The sequence below is a fragment of the Perognathus longimembris genome, chromosome 12 (assembly GCF_023159225.1).
Source record: "Perognathus longimembris pacificus isolate PPM17 chromosome 12, ASM2315922v1, whole genome shotgun sequence".
Lineage (NCBI taxonomy): Eukaryota > Metazoa > Chordata > Mammalia > Rodentia > Heteromyidae > Perognathus > Perognathus longimembris.
The window spans coordinates 65,357,995-65,378,392 of record NC_063172.1 but is presented as its reverse complement, the minus strand read 5'-3'; the positions used below and the strand labels follow the sequence as shown (position 1 = coordinate 65,378,392).

The 20,398-nt window shown below is 47.3% G+C and overlaps 1 protein-coding gene and 1 long non-coding RNA gene across 3 annotated transcripts in view; both read left to right on the top strand.

Annotated features, from left to right (window-relative positions):
• Pde7a (phosphodiesterase 7A) overlaps nt 1-15,379 on the top strand; it is a 76,492-nt gene extending 61,113 nt beyond the window's left edge. Inside the window, exons 6-13 of one of the 2 annotated variants that reach the window (XM_048358357.1) lie at nt 2,911-3,006; nt 3,376-3,476; nt 7,041-7,172; nt 7,360-7,451; nt 10,841-10,985; nt 12,305-12,401; nt 12,888-12,968; nt 15,138-15,379. In XM_048358357.1, the coding sequence (XP_048214314.1) occupies nt 2,911-3,006; nt 3,376-3,476; nt 7,041-7,172; nt 7,360-7,451; nt 10,841-10,985; nt 12,305-12,401; nt 12,888-12,968; nt 15,138-15,340 (947 nt within the window). In that variant the 3' untranslated portion in view covers nt 15,341-15,379. The remainder of the gene's footprint in view (nt 1-2,910; nt 3,007-3,375; nt 3,477-7,040; nt 7,173-7,359; nt 7,452-10,840; nt 10,986-12,304; nt 12,402-12,887; nt 12,969-15,137) is intronic. The other variant, XM_048358358.1, reaches the window with a different exon arrangement.
• A 1-nt stretch (nt 15,380) lies between these two features.
• On the top strand, nt 15,381-19,279 carry LOC125360420. The gene is made up of 2 exons (XR_007212735.1): nt 15,381-16,109; nt 17,499-19,279. It is a non-coding gene; the product is annotated as an uncharacterized LOC125360420 (long non-coding RNA).
• Nucleotides 19,280-20,398: the final 1,119 nt, after the last annotated feature.

Sequence of the window (20,398 nt, the reverse complement as noted above, 5' to 3'; positions counted from 1 at the left end):
TTTGGAGATCTCGTTAGGAGGAAAGTTTTGGCATAATTCTTAGGGGCATATGTAACTCAACTAGCCATTCACAGCCTTTTAATAAAATAAAACAGAGTAAAAATTTCATAGAAAATAAGTCAGTTCTAAATGTTTGGAATGATAGAAGAAATGTGTGGCTCATGGCTATCCCTTGAAGTCACCTGCTTCGTAATTTACTTTGGGATGAAGCTCCTTTCCTAAGGAAGCCAGTTTGTAAAACGGACAAATACATCCTCATTTATCTTTAGCACTGGCGTGCATCTTTTAGTATCACTACATTACTTTCTCTAAACTGTATGCCAATGCATGGCGAAGATATCTCGCTATGCAGCTTCTGCATATTACCTGTGCGCAGTTGACAGGAAACAGATTGAATGATCCTCTGCAAAATATTGAGGACAGTGGGTTTGCCTGTCCACCACCCCTGCCCATTTGTTCTTCCCCTTGTCCTTTCTCTCCTAACTCTCCTCTCACCTTTGGCGATTAGTGTCCTGTTGCTCTCCTGGCCTCCACGTTGGTGTCTACATAGGAGATGTAGCCAGCCTCCCTGGCCTCCTTTTTGAAAATAGTAGAATATCAGGTAGCCCACCTCCTACAACTGGGAAATTCTCTATACTAATCCAATACAAATATTCATTTATTATTTCAATGCTACACTTCTTACCTTCCAAGTTTAGCTTTATATAAATGCTAAACAGATCACAGGCAGTGATTGTGCTGTTGGGACCTTTGTCATTTGTTGAAACAGTTGATCTCTTCTAAATTTTTGGAAATGTACAAATCCTGCTAACCCAGGGCCCAGGGTGAAGAAAGGAGAGAGCTGACAGTATGGAGATGGTCAGAAGGCTTGCAACCAGTCTAGTTACAAACTGTCGGCTCTCTCTCTCTCTCTCTCTCTCTCTCTCTCTCTCTCTCTCTCTCTCTCTCTCTCTCTCTCTCTCCCTGCCCGAATTGTGCATGAGCAGACTGGCTGACTAGGAGTTAGTAAAATCCACCCATGTTTATTATATATATATTATATTTATTATATATTGTTATATATTATTTATTATATTATTTATTTTATTATATGTTTATTATATATTATTATACCCATTATATATGTGTTCAGTTACCTATAGCTATTTGGATATTACAAGCATTCTCTACTTGAAGAGATACTATTAATAACACATGGGCAGGAAGAATGTAGTTACATGTAGTTGCCAAATATAGTTACAATGGATTTCTTTTAAAAACCGATTAGTCTAAAATTAACTCTGGATGACCTGTATTCCTGGTATCCAAGCCTGTTAGGTTTCCATTCTTTCTCATGGGACCACTGCTTCCTGTATTTCCTACTCTGGTTTTTCTCCAGAGGACCCAAGGGGGAGATGGAGACAAGGCAGAGGAGGCAAGGGTCAGCGATTTTTGCCACAACAAATGGTCTCAGCTTATGTGTTCCTAAGAGGGAATTCATAGATAGAGTTGCTGTTACTTTTCCGGGGTTATGAGTGTGATGATGAGTTAGCAGGATAGAGCTTGTTGCTCTTGAAAGCCACCTGGTCGTGAGGACATTAGTGGCTAGCCAAGCCTGTGGTGGAAGGACTACTTTCTAACAGTTGCCCAAGGTCACTATGCCTTAGCAGTCCTGTTTTTTGGCTTATCTTTATAAAGTTGCTTTCCTATAAATATAATTTACTCTTAAAGAAGGGAAACTTGAAGGATTGGGTTTTTGTTGGTGGTGGTGATACCAGTAATGTTTTGTTTCTGGATTTTTTTTTTTTTTTTTTGGCAGTGCTAGGATTTCAATTCAGAGCCTTGTTAGGCTGGCATTAGGCACACCTCCAGCACTTGGGCTTGTATTGTTCGTGTGTGTGTGGGGATGTGTGCATGTGTGCGTGTGCGTGTGCGTGTGTGTGTGTGTGTTCAGATCCTGGGGCTTGAACTGAGTCTGGATGCTGTCCCAGACCTTCTTTTGCTCAAGGCTTGTGCTCTACCTACTTAAGCCACAGCTCTCCTTCCACTTTTGTTTGTTCATTTATTTACTGGTAGCTTAGTGTAGAGATAAAGAGTCTCACAGACTTTCCTTCCCAGGCCATCCTCAAACCACGATCCTTCCATCTTAGCTTGTGAGAAGCTAGGATTACAGCCATGGATCTCGAGCCCCTGGCTTGGGCTTGCTGAACTGCGAGGCTGTGGAGCTCGAGGCAGAGATGGGAAGTGGGTTGAAAGTTTAAGGAGCGTAAAAAAGTCCTGAAAAGAAGTGTTTTAAAGTGAAGGAACCATTTAAGTAGGAAAACATGGTACGATTTCTGAACATGAATTTAGAGTGATAGAGTTCTGCCTAGTTTTGTGCTACTCTTATCTCCAGCAGCTCACAGGTTTTTCTGAGAAGCATGGAAAAAGCAAGTGATTGAGCTTTATGTTGTGATCCTGCAGCTCTTGAAGAGGTCCATGGTCCCCCCCCCCCCCCCCATCAGAATAAACACAACCCGCACCTAACAAGTACTCAGCTAAGGTTGTTTGCTCTGAGCATCCCATTTTAGCGAAGGCCAGAAGGTAGGGGAGATGCAGAAGAAGTTAAGTGCAGCTCTGTTTTCAGTACTTTAGAAAGGTCATTAGCTTGTTCAGTGAGGGTCAGTTTTCAAAGTTTTCTACTAGGTATTATAATTATTTGGGTACCTCTTTGAAAAAGTAGAAAAGTATTCTTTCAGTTCTTTGTTTATAGAAAGCTGAAACCATGCAAATTTATTTTCCCTTCAAGTAAAATGAAGATGTTAACATTTAAAGTTCCCAATAAGAAGATGAAAATTTTAGGTAGACCAAATATTTTTTAAAATTCCATGTAGGGAAGCACAGTATAATAATGTGCCTTGTACTAATGTGGTATCTTTTCTTTCTTTTTAGGAAATAGTCTAGTAAACTTAACCTTTCATTTATTTAGTCTTCATGGATTAATTGAGTACTTCCATTTAGACATGATGAAACTTCGTCGATTTTTAGGTAAGTGATTCTGACCCATGTAACAGGCACAAGACTTATACACAATCGTGTTTTATAACAAACCACTCTGATTTGTAGCTTAAAACACACATAACCTTGTGGTCCATGACAGACTGCATGTGATGGTGCTCTCATAAGTTACACTGTGGTTATATTGGTTTGCACAGGTCCACTGTGCTGTTCACACAGCGATAAAACAGCTGCTGGCACGTTTCTTGGAATGTTTCCTGCCGGCTGTACATGTGCATTTCTGGATTAGCGAGTAGCTATAAAGAAAGTATGAGGGGAAAACTCATAATTAGTGGAAGGTTTGTACTGGCATCTGTCACCCATTGTAGTAAAATTGGGAATTCTTTTCCTTTGATGCAGTTATGATTCAAGAAGATTATCACAGTCAAAATCCTTACCACAATGCAGTCCACGCTGCAGATGTCACTCAGGCAATGCACTGTTACTTAAGGGAACCGAAGGTAAGAGTGGACTTTACAGCAGGTGAAAATCATAAGAAAATTTCTTGGGATTTACTTTAGAAAACTTTTCTTAAGTTAGTGACGTGACTCCAGATCAGAAGCTTTCTTCACAGGGATGATCTGGCTTCGTTGAAGTTCCAAAACAGCTGTACTTGTAAATGGAACTAATAGAAGATGGGAGTGATTGTTGGGAAAGAGTCTGGAGAAGCCCAGGCAAGGCCTGTGTCCCCAGGAACTGGGAGCGCTTTGAAGACATAGGGTGCTTGCCCTGAGTACCACGCAAGTGCCATGGGGGCAAGTCGAGCAGTGCCGATTCAGCCAATGGATTGGAAGCTGGAAGAGGGAATCTAGGGCCTTGAGAGATTTACCCTGGCCATAGTTTGAAAATAAATCCAAGATCAGAAGCATGAATACCTACCAGGAGCTATTTCAGTGCTCCGTGGAAGAGAGCATGGTAGTCATGGGGGGGAGAAAAGTGGACAGTTGGGAAATAGAATGAACAAATGTCACATTTGAATGCACCTTGAGGAACACACTGAAGAAGTCCGTGAAGATTAATTGAGCATTTGAGTAGAAAGTAGAAGTATTCCAAATGAAGAGGACTACAGGAAGAGGGGTGAACTTTGGGTGGGGCTGGTAGAGATGATGAGTTTCATTTTGTGGTTGTGGAGTTGAATGTGTTTGTGTGTTGTCTAGATGGACATGTTTACTAGGGAATTGGGAAAGAGACTCAAGTGTAGAAGAGGAACTAGTGGAGAGAACCACCAGCTGTAGCTGTTATTGAAAGCCATCTCTTTCCGTGGACGTCTGCCTACTCTTAGCACCACTTCATAATGGTGCTCTCTCTGGATCTTCATCTAACTAGATAGATGGCAGGAGGGTAGCCGGCTGACTAAGATAGTTTAGGCCAGTTGATAACTGGAGAATAAAGCCAGTCATCTGATTGATTGATTGATTGATTGATTGACTGACTGACCATAGTGCTGAGGATCTCTGGGCTTTGCACATGGCTAGCAGACACTATGTCTTTAGTCCTCATCTGATCTTAAGAGATCGTTAGATATGTGAAAATGCTTGATCACATTACTGTATGTTATCATGACTTGTTTTGGTTGTTTTTCTTTATTGTCAAAGTGTGGTACAGAGGGGTTACAGTTTCATATGTAAGGCAGTGAGTACATTTCTTGTTCAACTTGTTACCTCCTCCCTCATTTTTCCCCTACCTCCCCATCCCCCTTCCCTCTCCCCCCATGAGTTGTGCAGTTGGTTTACACCAAATGGTTTTGTAAGTATTGCTTTTGGAATCGTTTGTCTTTTTATCTCTTGTCTCTTGATATTCCCTTTCCCTTCCCTAGTTCCAATACACATATATACAGTATCCAGGGTACTAAGATCAGATAGTGATAGCAGGGGTAAAACCCATGGAAAGGGAATATGAGAGAGAAAAAAAAGGAATACGGTTTCACATGGCATGTTGAAAATAATTACACCAATGATACAACACTTGTTACCTTAACATGAAGTTCATTTCACTTAGCATCATCTTATGTGTTCATAGGGGGTATAGCTATTGGGTTGTTGTGATCTTCTGCTATGACTAGCCTAAACACATACTAATTATTCTCTATGAGGGAAACCATAGAGTCCATGTTTCTTTGGGTCTGGCTCACTTCACTTAGTATAATTTTTTCCAAGTCCTTCCATTTCTTTATGAATGAGGCAGTGTCATTATTTCTGATAGAGGCATAGAATTCCATTGTGTATATGTACATTTTCCTGATCCACTCATCTACTGAAGGGCATCTGGGTTGGTTCCATATTTTAGCTATGACAAATTGTGCTGTAATGAACATTGTTATGCTGGTGGCTTTAGTGTGGTCTTGTTTGTAATCTTTTGGGCAGATGCCCAAAAGTGGGGCTGCTGGGTGGTAGAGGAGCTCTGTGTTTAGCCTTCTGAGGAACCTCCATAGTGCTTGCCAGAGTGATTGAACAAGTTTACATTCCCACCAACAATGTAGTAGGGTTCCCTTTTGGCCACATCCAGTTTTTGTTTTTTTAATTTTTTAAAAAAAATTATTGTGAAGGTGATATACAGAGGGGTTACAGTTATATAAGTCCTTTTGAGTAGTGTCATCCACTCCCTCATTCTCTCCCAGTTTTTCCCGTCCTGTCTCCCTTCCCCTCCCCAAATTGTATAGTTCATTTCCAGTATAGTGTTTAGTGAATATCACCCCTGAATTGCTTCACCCTTTGTCCCACCATTTCTGTGCTCCTCTCCCTTCCCCAAATTGCAGATAAGAGTCTCAAGAACTTTCCTGCCCAGGCTGGCTGCAAACCTTAAGCCTCAGATCTCAGCCTCCTTGGTAGTTAGGATTATAGTCATGAGCTACCGGTGCCTGGTGCAGACAATGTTTTAACTGAGATAAAAATAACACAGGTAGTAGGAAAAGCTCATCCATTCTGGCATATGGAGGAAATAATAGAATTTGAATCTAAACTTAAGTTTATCTCCTACTTTAACTTTTAGATTTTGTCTTTGCTTTATAAAATACAATCACTCTACATTAGTTAATCCTGGTGCTAGTGGTAAGCACTCACATTTTTTCACCATTAGATCACGGGATCGTGGACGTTCAGGGAGTATCATCCTAATTATAAACCCAACTGAAAACATGCAGAGTATTGTGGCAGGACGTGTCAAGTGCTATAGGAACAGAAATCAGTCCTTTGCTGGAGAGAGGTTGGGAAGAGAGAACAAGGAGGGTGGGCAGTGCAAGTGGGCATTATAGGATGTGTAGAAGTTGTCAGAAAAAAAAAAGAGATGATTCATGAGAGCACATGATAGATTCCAGGTGACTTTCTTTTAATGTAGAAAAGCTTAGTCAGCCAATAACAAGATTGTATTGTGGTTATTTTTGTATGAAATAGTCTCAGTGGTAACTATTGAGAATTAGCTTGTAATTACTAGTTAACAAGTGTCTTTTTCTGACATGACTGTGTTGTGAATATCGTTCTGAATGTCTCTGTCCATTGGAGAGAATTCCAGTGGCTAGGTGGCATAAGTCCGTGCTGACACGTGGCTTCCTTATGCACCAGGGCTACAGCATCGCCTTGCTGTAGATCATCCTGTTTAGATCCTACTATTGACACTAAATGGCCTTTGTTGACAAATAACACTTCCAATATTACAGGTCTTCTGTTTCTGATAATGCCTATAATAATAAAAGTACAGAAACCTGTGCTTGTCATTTTAAAGCTGTTGTTTCTCAAAAACAGTGATTTCTGCCGGCCATTGTAGTTCAGTGTGTTGCAAATGAAGCAGGGTCAGGGTGAGCTCTGTAACCTCCTTGGGGACCAGGACTGATGTCGTGTCCTCCCCAGCCCTGATTGAAACCAGTCCTGCAGGCACTGGGTGGCGTTCATGAACAGTCCACTCGAGCAGTTGCCAAGAAGGGGGAAAATACTCCCCAGATGACCCCTGGCTGTGAATTCAAACTGGCTGTAGTTGTACCGGGTTTGTTTCTGCTATTCCTTGCGGCTTACTGTTCTCTTGTCCTGCTCTAGCTTGCCAATTCTGTAACTCCTTGGGATGTCTTGCTGAGCTTAATCGCAGCTGCCACTCATGATCTGGATCATCCAGGGGTCAATCAACCTTTCCTTATTAAAACTAACCATTACCTGGCAACTTTATACAAGGTGAGTGCAGTTTCACAACCCAGGTTTAATGTTTGCCTTCTAGAGTAAGTGTTTCATGTTTCGAGGACATAATGAGAATGCTATTCTCATTGAATGCTAGAATTTCAATGAGGTTAATATAACTGACAAATCTTTATGTTTGGAAAGTGATCTGCTGTAAAATAACTAAGACACGTGATTTTTGTAGAATACCTCAGTATTGGAAAATCACCACTGGAGATCTGCAGTGGGCTTGTTGAGAGAATCTGGTTTATTCTCACATCTGCCATTAGAAAGCAGGTAAGTGCCTTAGACCAACTTTATTTGCTCTCAGCTATGGAAATTAAATTTGCAAAGTAAGTTATAAAGTTTTTAAAAGTATGTTACTTTTAAACCATATTCCATTGGCTAGAGGAATGGCTCAAGTGAGAGAGTGCCTGCCTAGCAAAGGTAAGCTCCTGAGTTCAAATCTCAGTACCACCAAAAAAAAGTTTTTTAAGGTGATGGGAATGTGGCTTAGTGGTAGAATACTTATCAAGCGTAAACTGTGTTCCACAGTTCTCATTTTCTTGTTCAACTGAATGGATAAGTTATCTTATTTGAAATTTCCATTAGGCACTGGGAATATGGCCTAGTGGTAAAGTGCTCGCCTTGTATACATGAAGCCCTGGGTTCGATTCCCCAGCACCACATATATAGAAAAAGCCAGAAGTGGCGCTGTGGCTCAAGTGGCAGAGTGCTAGCTTTGAGCAAAAAGAAGCCAGGGACAGTGCTCAGGCCCTGAGTCCAAGCCCCAGGACTGACAAAAAACAAAACAAAACAAAATTTCTATTAAATTCTCCTTTTTAGACCTTTTCTTTAGTTCAGTCAATAATATTTTAGTAAAACTTATTTTTATGAAAGACATTCCATGAATTTGAGTATTATAAGAAACATATTCCACATACACAACAGCTTGGTCCCAGTTTACTATTAATTTATATAAATAGTTATCACCTATTTCTACTTTATACTCAGTTGAATAAAGCCTTGAGAAGATCTAGGTAGAAAGATAAATGACATAGGCATAAGTAGCTCATACCTGAAATCCTAGGTACTCAGGAGGCTGAGATCTGAGGATTGAGGTTCGAAGCCAACCCAGGCAACAAAGTCTGTATTTAACTATCTTATCTCCAGTTAACTACCAAAAAGCTGGAAATGGTGCTATGGTTCAAAGTGATAGAGCACTAGCCTTGAACGTAAGAGCTCAAGGACAGTCTGACACCAAAAAAGAAAGTAAACAGTCTCTGTATTAAATACGTTCATTAAAATCTGTCACAAGGCCGGACACCAGTGACTCCAGCATTTTCCACAGTCCATAAGAAAGTAAAGAGAAGGCTTTAATTCCTCCAAATCATGGAATTCCAGTCACTTTTAAAGATACAACAAGTTGGACTGAAAATGTGGCTTAGCGGTAGAGTGATTGCCTAGCAGCCAAAGCCCTGGGTTTGATTCTTCAGCACCACATAAACAAAAAAATCCAGAAATGGCACTGTGGCTCAAATGATAGAGCACCAGCCTTGAGCAAGAGACTCGGGGACAGTACCCAGGCCCTGAGTTCAAGCCCCAGGACTGGCAAAAAAAAAAAAAAAAAAAAAAGAACAAATTAATAAGTGAAAAGAACACCATGCAGTAATACTTGAGAAACAGTGCTGTGTGGGGCCTGATGGAAGGCCCGGGCCACGCGCCTCTGCAAGCTTAGGGAAGCTTAGAGAAGGCGCGCTGCAGACGCCGCAGCGGTGGAGGGGACCCAGCCACGCCACGGAGGGTGGAGAGGCCGCCCGTGTCCTTACAAGGAAAGCCCATACCCGTTATTTTTTCCTTCTGTGTAAAACTTTTTCAAAAACTATTTTGTGTAATTAGTAGAAGAAAAAGGCTAGACTTTTTCCTACTCTTACATCTTGAAGTGTGACAGCACTTCTGATGTGTAAACCACCCCTTGTTGTAGTAGCAATGCCAGAATAACTTAAACCGTGTAGTATTTGTACTTAATAAATTTTTATTAAGGCAGATTAAACTGTTTGCTCTCTCAATCCCTTTTATTTCTGCTTGCATTTCATGATTAACTTTGTTTCTTAGATTTAGTAAAAATGAAAGCTAAATGTAAGGAATTCTACTTCTTGGCATTCCTTTATATTCACTTATGGTTTGTTTTATTGAATACACAATATTGTGAATGTCTTGATCTATTAGATAACTCTTTACTGGTCGTTATGTAAAGGTATGCTTATCTGTTAAAATAAAGGCAGTTTAGGGCTGGGAATGTGGCTTAGTGGTAGAGTGCCTGCCGAGCACGCATGAAGCCCTGGGTTCGATTCTCAGTGCCACATAAATAAAAAGCCAGAAGTGGCGTTGTGGTTCACGTGGTAGAGTGCTAGCCGTAGCAAAAGAAGCTCGAGGCTCAGGAACAGTGCCCAGGGCCTGAGTTCAATCCCTGGGACTGGCAAACACGCATGTGCACACGCACTCAAGCCAAAGGCAGTTTCTAAAAAAAATGGTAGCATCGTATTTGATGTTGGTATTAAATGTTACCTTTTCTCCTTCCAGAATATTTGGATATCCTTTTACATATAATGGATTGATTCTTGAATTTGATCATGAAAACGCAGTTGAATCTAAACTTTCTTAAGTGTTTATCGCAATTTCATCAGGCCCCCAGTCAGAATGTGTAAAGTGGCCGAGTTCCCACGTGGGCTCCTGTTCAGCCTGAGCCTTGCCTTTGCACCAAAGCAGGGACCAAAGGGTTGATCCAAACCTCAGCAGTAGAGAATCCTAGCAAAGAATTGTCTCCAAAAAAACATACTACACACACACACACACGCACACGCACACACACGCGCACACGCACACACACACGAAAAGAAGATTGAGAAAGCCAGGTGCTGGGGGTTCATGACTGTAATCCTAGCTCTTCAGAAGGTTGAGATCTGAGGATCAAAGTTCAAATCCAGCCAAGGCGGGAAAGTCCCTGGCACCCTTACCTCTGGTTAGACACCCCAAAAGCTGCAAGTGCCACACCCATGTTATTGTCTTCTTAGATTGTCAAAATAAAGGGGGGGACTCTTTGGGGGATCTTTGTGTATTGATACTTTCTTACAAAATCTTGGGTTTAGGGCTGGGAATATGGCCTAGTGGCAAGAGCGCTTGCTTTGTATATGTGAAGCCCTGGGTTCGATTCCCCAGCACCACATATATAGAAAACGGCCAGAAGTGGCGCTGTGGCTCAAGTGGTAGAGTGCTAGCCTTGAGCAAAAAGAAGCCAGGGGCAGTGCTCAGGCCCTGAGTCCAAGCCCAGGACTGGCCAAAACCAAACAAAACAACAAGATCTTGGGTTTGCTGTGCATTATTTTAAGAGTTTTTAATGCATTGATTAAAAATTACTTTTCTTGTTGCTGATGGTGGTGGGGCTGGCCCTGAGCTCTCTCTCTCTGAAGGCCAGTTAGTGTTCTGCCACTTTGAGCCACAGCTCTACTTGCTGTTTTTTGACGGCTAACTGGAGAGCAGAGTCTCAAGGGACTTTTCCTGCCAGGGCTGGATTGCAGTCCTCCTATCTGAGGGCTCTCTAAAGCTTTCTGAATATAAAGGGGAAATAGCAAGAATTAATTATTAAATTGAAAGCTTTACGCCTGTTGATATTTCCCTAATTCCAGGCAACAAATGGAGACTCAGATCGGTGCTTTGATCCTCGCTACAGATATCAGTCGGCAGAACGAGTACCTGTCCTTGTTCAGGTCCCATCTGGATAGAGGCGACCTACACCTAGAAGATGGCAGACACAGACATTTGGTTTTACAGGTAAGATGGAGCTTGGAAGGGCTGTTCTTATGGTAATTCACGTGACTAGCAGGATAAAATTAAACACTGTACCTAGTTTTTCAGGGTAGTTAAATCAGATTAGCATCCTCATTTTCTAAGAGGAACACACTAGCACGCTGGCCACTTAGGAGGTAACCATTTCTTTGGCATTTTTCACACTCAAGAGTTCTTTTCTAAGTGTAATTGATTGGTTTGTTTTGTGTAGTGCTGGAGATTGAACTTAAAGCTAAAGGCCTGCTAGACAAGATCTGTGTCACTTGAGTCGAGTCTCGCCACACCGTCACACTCAAGCTTTCTGTTGAAAAGAAAGCTTCTTTAGGCTTAGGGTACTTCTCACTGAGTGGCATTTTATTCTAGCGCAGAGCTGGATAAAGAAGGGGATCATTCCTGCTTGATTTCTGTGCTGTGTTCAGTCCAGTTTCGGTGGCGGGTGGTTGTGTGGGATTATCAAGCACGTGATGCGTGAGCAGCTGCACGACATGGTCTCCGCGTGTCTGCAGAAGCCGCTCGCTCGGCAGGGGGTAGGGTGTGACCCGGGGACTCAGGAAGCCAGCAGGGGGTGAGCGGAGCGGGCTTTGAGGCCAGCCAGGGCAGGAAAGGTCTGCAGATCCCCCCACTCCTCATCCCGGTCACAGCCGTTACCACGGGACGGGCCATGAGCCCGGGCGACTGGGGGCCACGGACCAAAGGATTCCAGTCCAAGGCTAACCATGAAAATCCAAGACCGAGCTGAAAAGTAACCTGAAGGAAAGGCTAGGTCGCAGTTCACGTGGAGGCCCCGAGTTCAAGCTCCAGAACAGCCAGAAAAAAAGAGAAGAGGAAGAAGAAGGCTAGAGTTGACAGTCTCCCGTGATTAATATACCAGAGCACGACTTTCCTTTTGCAGTCTTGTCTTTGTCCTCTGTGGGATTGAGCACAGGACTCCATGCATCCTAATCACATGGTCTACTTGATCTACACCCCAGCAATCTTTTTTCCCAAGTATCCTTTTTCCCATTATCATATTTAAACTTGGTTTAACTGAATGAAAACATACTCTTTTTTTTTTTTTTGGCCAGTCCTGGGGCATGCACCCAGGGCCTGAGCACTGTCCCTGGCTTCTTTTTTACTCAAGGCTAGCACTCTGCCACCTGAGCCACAGCGCCCCTTCTGGCCGTTTTCCATATATGTGGTGCTGGGGAATCGAACCCAGGGCTTCATGCGTGCAAGGCGAGCGCTCTACCGCTAGGCCACATTCCCAGACCCTCACATTCTTTTTTTCTTTTTTTTTAACACAGTTTTGATATTTTGCTTGGTAGATGGCTCTGAAATGTGCTGATATCTGTAACCCGTGTCGGACCTGGGAACTGAGCAAGCAGTGGAGTGAGAAAGTAACAGAGGAATTCTTCCACCAAGGCAAGTGATGGCATCGCGTGACAGTCACCGGCTCACTTCATGTTTTAGCACCACATGCACCAAGTAAGGACGCAGCCATGTGTAAGAGCCTCACAGTAGATGTTTGATATTTTTAGCAACAGTCCACAGGAGATGCACATAGAACTAATGCACGAGTTGGGCATCTCTTGTGAAAATTAGTAGTCTTGTTTTGGAATGATCAAAGAAATATGAATTCATGAGTATACAGAGTAGTCTGGAAACATGACTGCACAGAAATCTTTTCCTGAACTTGCTCACACCTTCTCCTATGTGAGGACATAGTCATATGAACAGATAAAAAGCCAAGAGCGAAGCATCTCCATTTCAAACAGTCCAGTGGAGAGCTGTCTTGTCATGAGGATTATATGTGTCCTTCAAAGGAGTTTGCAGGCATGATGAAGGCGATAATTAGATACTTAACCAACAGATGATACATACTAACAACTCTGTTTTCTTAATTTATAGGTGATGTAGAAAAAAAGTATCATTTGGGTGTGAGTCCACTTTGTGATCGTCAGACTGAATCTATTGCCAACATTCAGATTGGTAACTATTCATCTTTAAATATTGCGGGTTAGGCACGTGCCCCTCCTTTCAGTTTTGTTAAGAGAAACATCAAAAGAGGAGGTACTGAAATTATGCTCACTTATTAGCAAGGCGTGGGTGGCATAGGATTCGAATCCCAGCTCTCGGGAAGCTCTCTCAAAACAAAACAAAATTAAAAATAGGCTCGTTCCTAAGATGATTTAAGACATGTTGTCCTTGTTTCCTCTCGTAACAACTACTGTCTAAGCTTCCCTGGTCCTTCATTTCTGCCTGGGAGACTTCTAGAAGACCCAGCTCAAATGTTGCCCTCCCTCAAGGTGTCAGTGACAGCCGTGCCTTTGGCGAGTGTTGCTGGGGCCTCACTGCGCTGCAGCAGGAGACCAGGAGCTGCGTATTGAAAGCAGCCGCCCTCCCGCCGCGTGGGTTCGGTGACCCACCATGTCCAACAGCATAGGGGAGCCTGACTGCGATGAGCATATTCGCAGTGGGCTGTGAAATGGGGAGCCACGATGAAGTATTTGAAGAGGTTGTGATTTTAGTCGCTGTGTAGTAACTGCAGTAGCGTCTGAGCACTCGTTTACACAGGGTGCAGTGTGTCCGCAAACGTGAGCAAGGTAAGAAATAGCATAGCCCTGTGGCCTGGTTTTCTGAAGGAAGGACGGTGCTGCAGCACTGGAAATAGAGAAGTGTAATTCTTCGGCTGTGATTGCGCAGCACCCTGAGGTGAAGCCAGTGGTCAGGGCTGGTGTGAGTGCAGAGGTACAGGCAGCGCTTAGCAGAGCCATATTTTTCTTGGGGTCTGGGCGGGGGGCGGGGGGGTGGTTAGGATAATGACACAGTTTAGAAATAGATCCTCTCTCTTGATTCTCAAGTGGAGAGAAACAGAATATGAAATACAGGTGAAAAAGAATTGAAAATAGGCAAATGAGTCATCCGTGCCGTGACATCCTGTGTGTGTGTTCCTGGAGGTGTCACTGGGGACTCTCAACATTTGAGCGTGCCCAGAGCCCGCTCTCGCTTGTTTCAATCCATGTCCCTGGTTTTGTAAGAGAACGTGGGGGGCGCTCCTCCTGCACGGCCCCCCCCTCCCCGGCGGAACTCAGGGCCTCCCTGGGCTGCCTGGGCTGCTCCCATCGGAGGTGGCGTCTCCAGGACCTCCGCCCGAATCTCAGCCCCGGGAGCCGGGGTCCAGGGTCAGCCACCAGGGCCTGGCCGCAGGGGAGGGAGGGTTCTCCCGCCGCCGGCGTTCGGACGCCTCTCCGGGGCTGTGTGTCGCCGCAGCTGCCGGGTCGGCGTGGGCAGTTGTAGGGCGGGTGGTCCGAGTGACCGCCGGTTTCCCCGCCCCGCCTCGCCTGGCCGCGGGGAAGGACGGCGCTGCGCCGGGCTCCCCCCTCGGGCGCGGTCCCGGCGGCCCTAGGCGCTGCCGTCGGGTTTCCGGTTCTTCTGGGGCTTGTGTCCTCGGCGGTTCTGGTCCTTCCTTGGCGGGAAGGCGAGCTCTGCTGAGCGAGTTCCGGGCGGCTGCGGGCCGGGCGTCCCCGGAGGCCCCGGGGGGGGGGGGGGGCACGGGCTCGGGCCGCGGTGCGGGGTCCTTACGCACGGAGCCCCCCCCCCTCCCACACACACGGCAGAGCGGGCGCCGGCTGCCCCCCCCCCTTGAGTTCCGCCCCCGTGGGAGCCCTCGGAGCCCACGGAGCCGCGGGGGGGGGGGGGGTGACCTTCACGGGTTAGGGACGGCTCCATCGGAAGGGCGCTGCTGGGGAAAGGCAGTGCGGATCTCACACTCACGCTCACACACACTCACACTCACACACACGCTCACTCACGCTCACTCACACACACGCTCACTGACGCTCATACACACTCACGCTCACACACGCTCACACGCTCACACACTGGCGCTCACACTCACGCTCACACGCGCACACACACTCACACACGCGCTCACGCTCACACTCACACGCTCACGCTCGCGCTCACAGTCACACGCTCACAGTCACCCACACACTCGCACTCACACGCTCACACTCGCGCTCAGTCACACACGCTCACACGCTCACAGTCACGCACACACTCGCACTCACACGCTCACGCTCGCGCTCACACTCGGCGGGCCCGGCGGCCCGGGCGAGCTCCTGACCCCCCCCCCCCCCCCCCCGCTGTCCCCCGCAGGCTTCATGACGTACCTGGTGGAGCCCCTGTTCACCGAGTGGGCCCGGTTCTCGGACACGCGGCTGTCGCAGACCATGCTGGGCCACGTGGGGCTCAACAAGGCCAGCTGGAGGGGGCTGCAGCGGGGGCAGCCCGGCGAGCGCGCGGACCCCGCCCTCGAGCCGCGCCCCCAGCTCCTACCTCAGGAACACCGCGCGTCCTAGCCCCCCACGACGGAGGGGGGCGCTGGAAATGTGAACCGGGGCCTCGCGGGGGGGGGGACAGCTCCACCTGTGACCATCGGCCTTCCGCGTCCACGCCGAGGCCCGGGGACGCGCGGCACAGCGCACCCGGCGGAGTAGGCCGACCCCGCGGGGGGCCCGCGGGAGCCGCCGAGGAAGCTTCGGGAGCGGCCGGGTCCCGCGCGGCGGCCTCCGGGGTGGGGCCCCACGCCCGCCGGAGCCTGGCCCGCGCCCTCGGCCCCGCGCCCTCGGCAGTGTTTACACAGCGACTCTGCGAGTCCCCGCTCCAGACGGCCGGGGGCGCGACTGTGAAGGAACCACTAAAGAAAGGGACATCCAACTCTGCACTCCGGCTCCTCCCCCGTCGGCCTTCTCCCTTCTTCTTTGGACGCCACCAAAGCCTCCCCTCTGCCGAACCTCATTCTGTGCACTGGAAACTGAGCATCTGTCCGAGTTCCGTCCAGCTTCCACTCCAGTGCCGTTTGGCAATGCGATTTTTTGTTTTAACCATTAGGCTTTTCACTGGGGTGGGCGGGAAGAACACAATGTCCTAGCTGTGTCACGATTGTGCAGCGGAGACATTGCATGCTGTTTTCACTACTGTACACTTGACCTGCACATGCAAGAAAAAGGTGGAATGTTTAACACCATCATCAGCTCAGGGTCTTTGCCAAACTGAAATAAAGTGGGATGGGAAGTGTGTCCTTCAGCTCCAGGGTACTAAAGTCCCTTTCGCTGCCGTGCGAGAGAGGTATGTCGTGTGAATGCGTGGGTGTGTGCGCGCGCATGTTCCTCTGTGCATGTATGACTGTGCATGTTGATCCATGCGGGACAGGATTGGAAATGTGAGCTTTTATTTATTGTTTCCAGTGTGACCTAGGAAGCGGCCACACTAGGGGGAGGGAAGGTAGGTAAACTGTAACAGACTGCTCCCGTTGCCTTAAACTATGCACAAAGCTAAGTGACCAAACTTCTCGTTTTGATTTGAAGAAGTGCATTGTTTTCTCGTCCCTCCCTCCGATGACGCGTGGCCCTCTGATGGGCCTTTTGATGTGAACAGATGTTTTCTAGGACAAAAATCCAAGGACTAATTTTAAACTTAAAACATTCCACTTTTGTAATTTGTTTTAAATGGTTTTATGTATAGTAAGCACAACTGTAATCTAGTTATGAGAAACCGGTGCTTTCTTTTAGTTCATTTGTATTTCCCTTGTTACTGTAAAAGACTGTTTATTATGTTTACAGTTTGTTGCAACAGCCATTTTCTTGGGAGAAAGCTTGAGTGTAAAGCCATTTGTAAAAGGCTTTGCCATACTCATTTTAATATGTGCCTGTTGCTGTTCACTTTTGATGAATAAAAACCGATCTTTTCACATTCTTCCCTTTGGTACTCAGCTCCCAGCCCGGGCCTTAGGCCGTCACCGGGCTCAGTGCTGACCGAGCGCGCGCGCGGCCCTGGAGGCTCCTCGCCCTCGCCAGCGGGTGCGGCCTCCGGGTTCGGCGTCATCTGCACCTTTCAAGTGTGCGCACCCGGGTGTGGAGTTTGCCCAGACGCCCCCAGTCCCTTCGCCTGGTCAGCTGGGAGTCCCACTCGACTCCACGGCCTTCTGCTCCCACCGCTGCGAGCTGCCCGCGCCAGCGCAGTACTGAGATGCTGCGCTTCCACCATGGGCACGTGGAAAGCAAGGCGACGAGAAGTTCTTACCAGGGAAGAACTTTCTAGTCATCACGTACATGGAGTTTTCATAATTTTATTCCAAAATACCTAAAGTATTTTACCTCAACATTCCACACTTTGGGGGGGTCACTTCCAGAAATCCAGCACGTGACCTACCTAGCACCCCGTTTTAGCCGGCCACGGGTGGCTAGCCACGGACCATCGTGGCTCACGCAGGTGCATCCAGTCTGAAGAGCTGACACAGCAGAAGGCCAAGTGGCTTCTGACGCCATGAAGGCTTTACCTTGGCAAATCTATGTCCAGAATCTGGCGAGAAAGCTCGCCTCGCTCACAGGCCGTGTATTTCCCAGCACATGACAAACTCACAATAACTGGTATCTTAAAAAAAAAAAACAACACAACAGTATCCGTATATTAATCTGCAATGAGAAATGTAACGATCCAATCATTCTCTCCCTTCAGGCAAATCTTCTTGAGAAGCCAAATTATGAACCTCTGACTGACTTGGTGAGCATGGACTCTGAGCGAGGGAAGCAAGTTTCCTCCCGCCTCCATCTCCCGTGCTGATACACCTGCTGACGTTCATGTCTGTGGACCCCACCCCAGCGCCCTCAGCCCGGGGGACGCTCGGGTTTCTGCCAGCACTTGCTGCTTCGTGCTCATTGGCAGTTCTCAGATGGCTTTACCCTCAGCCTTGTTCGTCAGTCAAGCCACGAGGCTCCATTCTACTCAGTCATGTGTGTCTTAAGTTTGGCGCTCCTCGGGACACTAAACATGCTCCCTTATCTACTCCCATTTATACGTTTCTCAGAGGCATACATACCTCGGTACTGCTTCCACTTGCCTGCTTACACCTTCAGTAAACCCCCTGTGTTTTGTTATGTTTGTGAGATTCACCTACATTTTTCTAGAAGGTGAAGAAATGGTTATTGAGATCGCTTTTTTAAAGTATTGTAAAGCTGCAAATGTTACATGAATTTCCAAGATAAGTTGGACACTTTAAAAACTTGTTGAGTAGGAAGGGAGTCCTTTGGGGCTCTGGACCCAGCGCTCAGGTGTTGGGAGAATCCGCTCCAGGAGTCCAGGCCCTTGGAGAGAAACCGTTGACAAGTCCTAGCTCAGTAAAGATTGGTTCCTGATCAGTATGTGAACTGACAGTTTGAAAGGATACTCTGTATTTAAAAACCCACGTTATGTCATTTGTAAACCTGAGAACTAGCCTTGTACGTAAAGTACAAATTATAGGTGCTAATAATTCCTGTTAAGATCCTGAAGGGGTCTCTTTTTTCCACAATGCTTCCTTGGCTTTTCCGAAGTTGTTTTGTCACACACAAAAATTCACTTCAAAGCTTTCCAGCACACACAGATATCTTAATGTACAGTTTCAATTACTTCCCAACCAGTTATCTGCAAACAGAGAATACGGTGACCAGTCCTATGAATTTAAAGAACTCCGCACGCTCATTACCACAGCAGCACACACCGGAACCGCTGCACAGACAGGTCGTGTGCACCGTGAGGGCCCTGGGGGTCGCTGGGGGACGGCGGATGGCGGAGGCCGTTCCAGAGGGGACGGGGCACACGGCACAGTCTCTTTTCTCATTCCTGTGCTCAGCGTTGGACTGAACGGGCCGCCAGTAAACATCACTGAACAAACTGGAATTAAAGTGTTCACGTCAATGATCAATGACTGGAACAAGTGTGTGTTATGTAACAGATCTCAGTTCCTGTGGTGTGCAGTGTAGCCGTGGCTACTCAGGACTATTCATCTGTAGAGTGTGTGGGGTCAGAGTGTGAACGGTGTGTTTTAACGTGATAGTTTTCAGAATTATAAATTAGTGTTGTTGGGTTAGTGTTCAGGAGGAATAGTTTAATGATGAAAATGGCACCATTTAAGATTTTAGGTCTACACTTTGTAAAGTTGTCCTGCAATTTTATCTTGGGAGTAGTAGGATAGCGAGGGACCGGGAAGTACCTCCATGTTTACTATTAAATTTCTGGTTGGCTGTTCCTTAAAACCATGGTGGCGGATTCTGTTGTGGCTTTTCACGGATCCTTTTGTTAAGAAATTCCATTTTGTACTTACCTTTAAACTATGCATTTATTTGAATTTTCTTAAGTGTAAGTTTGAAGTACTTCTTTATTGTTGAGACATATCCTGTAAAAAACAAAATCAGGACGCTGTAATGATATCACAAGTTCCTTTATCTCAGCTGAAGTTTATATAAACTTTTAAAGGAAATCATAGCAAGTGTGCTTGTCTGTTTGCTCAAGTTGCTATAGCAAAGTGTCCTTTCTTGATGGCTTGAGGCATGTTTCTTTTCACAGCTCTGGGGCTGGGGGGGTCCAGGGTGGGGCGCAGCCCGGCGGTGGGGAGGGCCTTCCTCCCAGGGGCAGGCCTGCCAGCGTCCGCGTCTGTCTCCGGGCGGCTGGAAGGAGAAAGGCTAGCTCCCTTCCTCTCCTTCGTACAAGCATGGCTCCTGTCACGCGCTGTGTCCTCCAGTGTCACGCACTGTGTCCTCCAGAGGCCCCCTCCCCCCAGCACCAATCCTGTGCTGGGTTAGAGAGTGGGGAGGGTGTTCCACACACATAACCTGCAGTCGCAGACACAAGCTGCTTCAGCTTGTGGAAGCAGAGCTGGAGATGAGCCCGGCCGCCGGGCCCTGGCTTGTGGGCCGTCCACCTTCGCAGCAAACTCAGCGTCCATCTCAACTACCATCAGCGACGGGAAGGATTCAGTCTCCGTTCCGAGGTCGGAAATGCAGATTCCTTCAGTGAACTGGGGTGCACCAGGGGAGTTGATGTGCTTTTTAGACGGGTCTCCTCTGGGCTGGCCTGAGCTTCCAGGCGGAAGGGAGCCTAAGCACGGGGCTGCTTCTAGCTCTACCCTGCCGTTTCTGCTTTGATGGAGCCCGGCGGAGCACGGTGGAGCACGGTGGACCACGTGGAGCCCGGCGGAGCCCGGCGGAGCACAGTGGTTCACGGCAGAGCACGGTGGGGTCACGGTAGAGCACGGTGGAGCCCGGTGGAGCACGGCAGGGCACGGCGGAGCCCGGTGGAGCCCGGTGGAGCCCGGCGGAGCCGGGTGGAGCAGGGCGGAGCACAGTGGTTCACGGCAGAGCACGGTGGGGTCACGGTAGAGCACGGTGGAGCACGGCAGGGCACGGTGGAGCACGGCAGGGCACGGTGGAGCACGGCAGGGCACGGCGGAGCACGGTGGAGCCCGGCGGGGCCCGGTGGAGCACGTGGAGCCCGGTCCTGCCGACAGCCTGGCCGGCGTCGGTCCTGGGCGGCTCGCTGGCGGCTTGGACCGTGTGCCGGCGCTGGGCGAGCGCGCCGTCGTGGCGGCTCAGGCCGCTCCT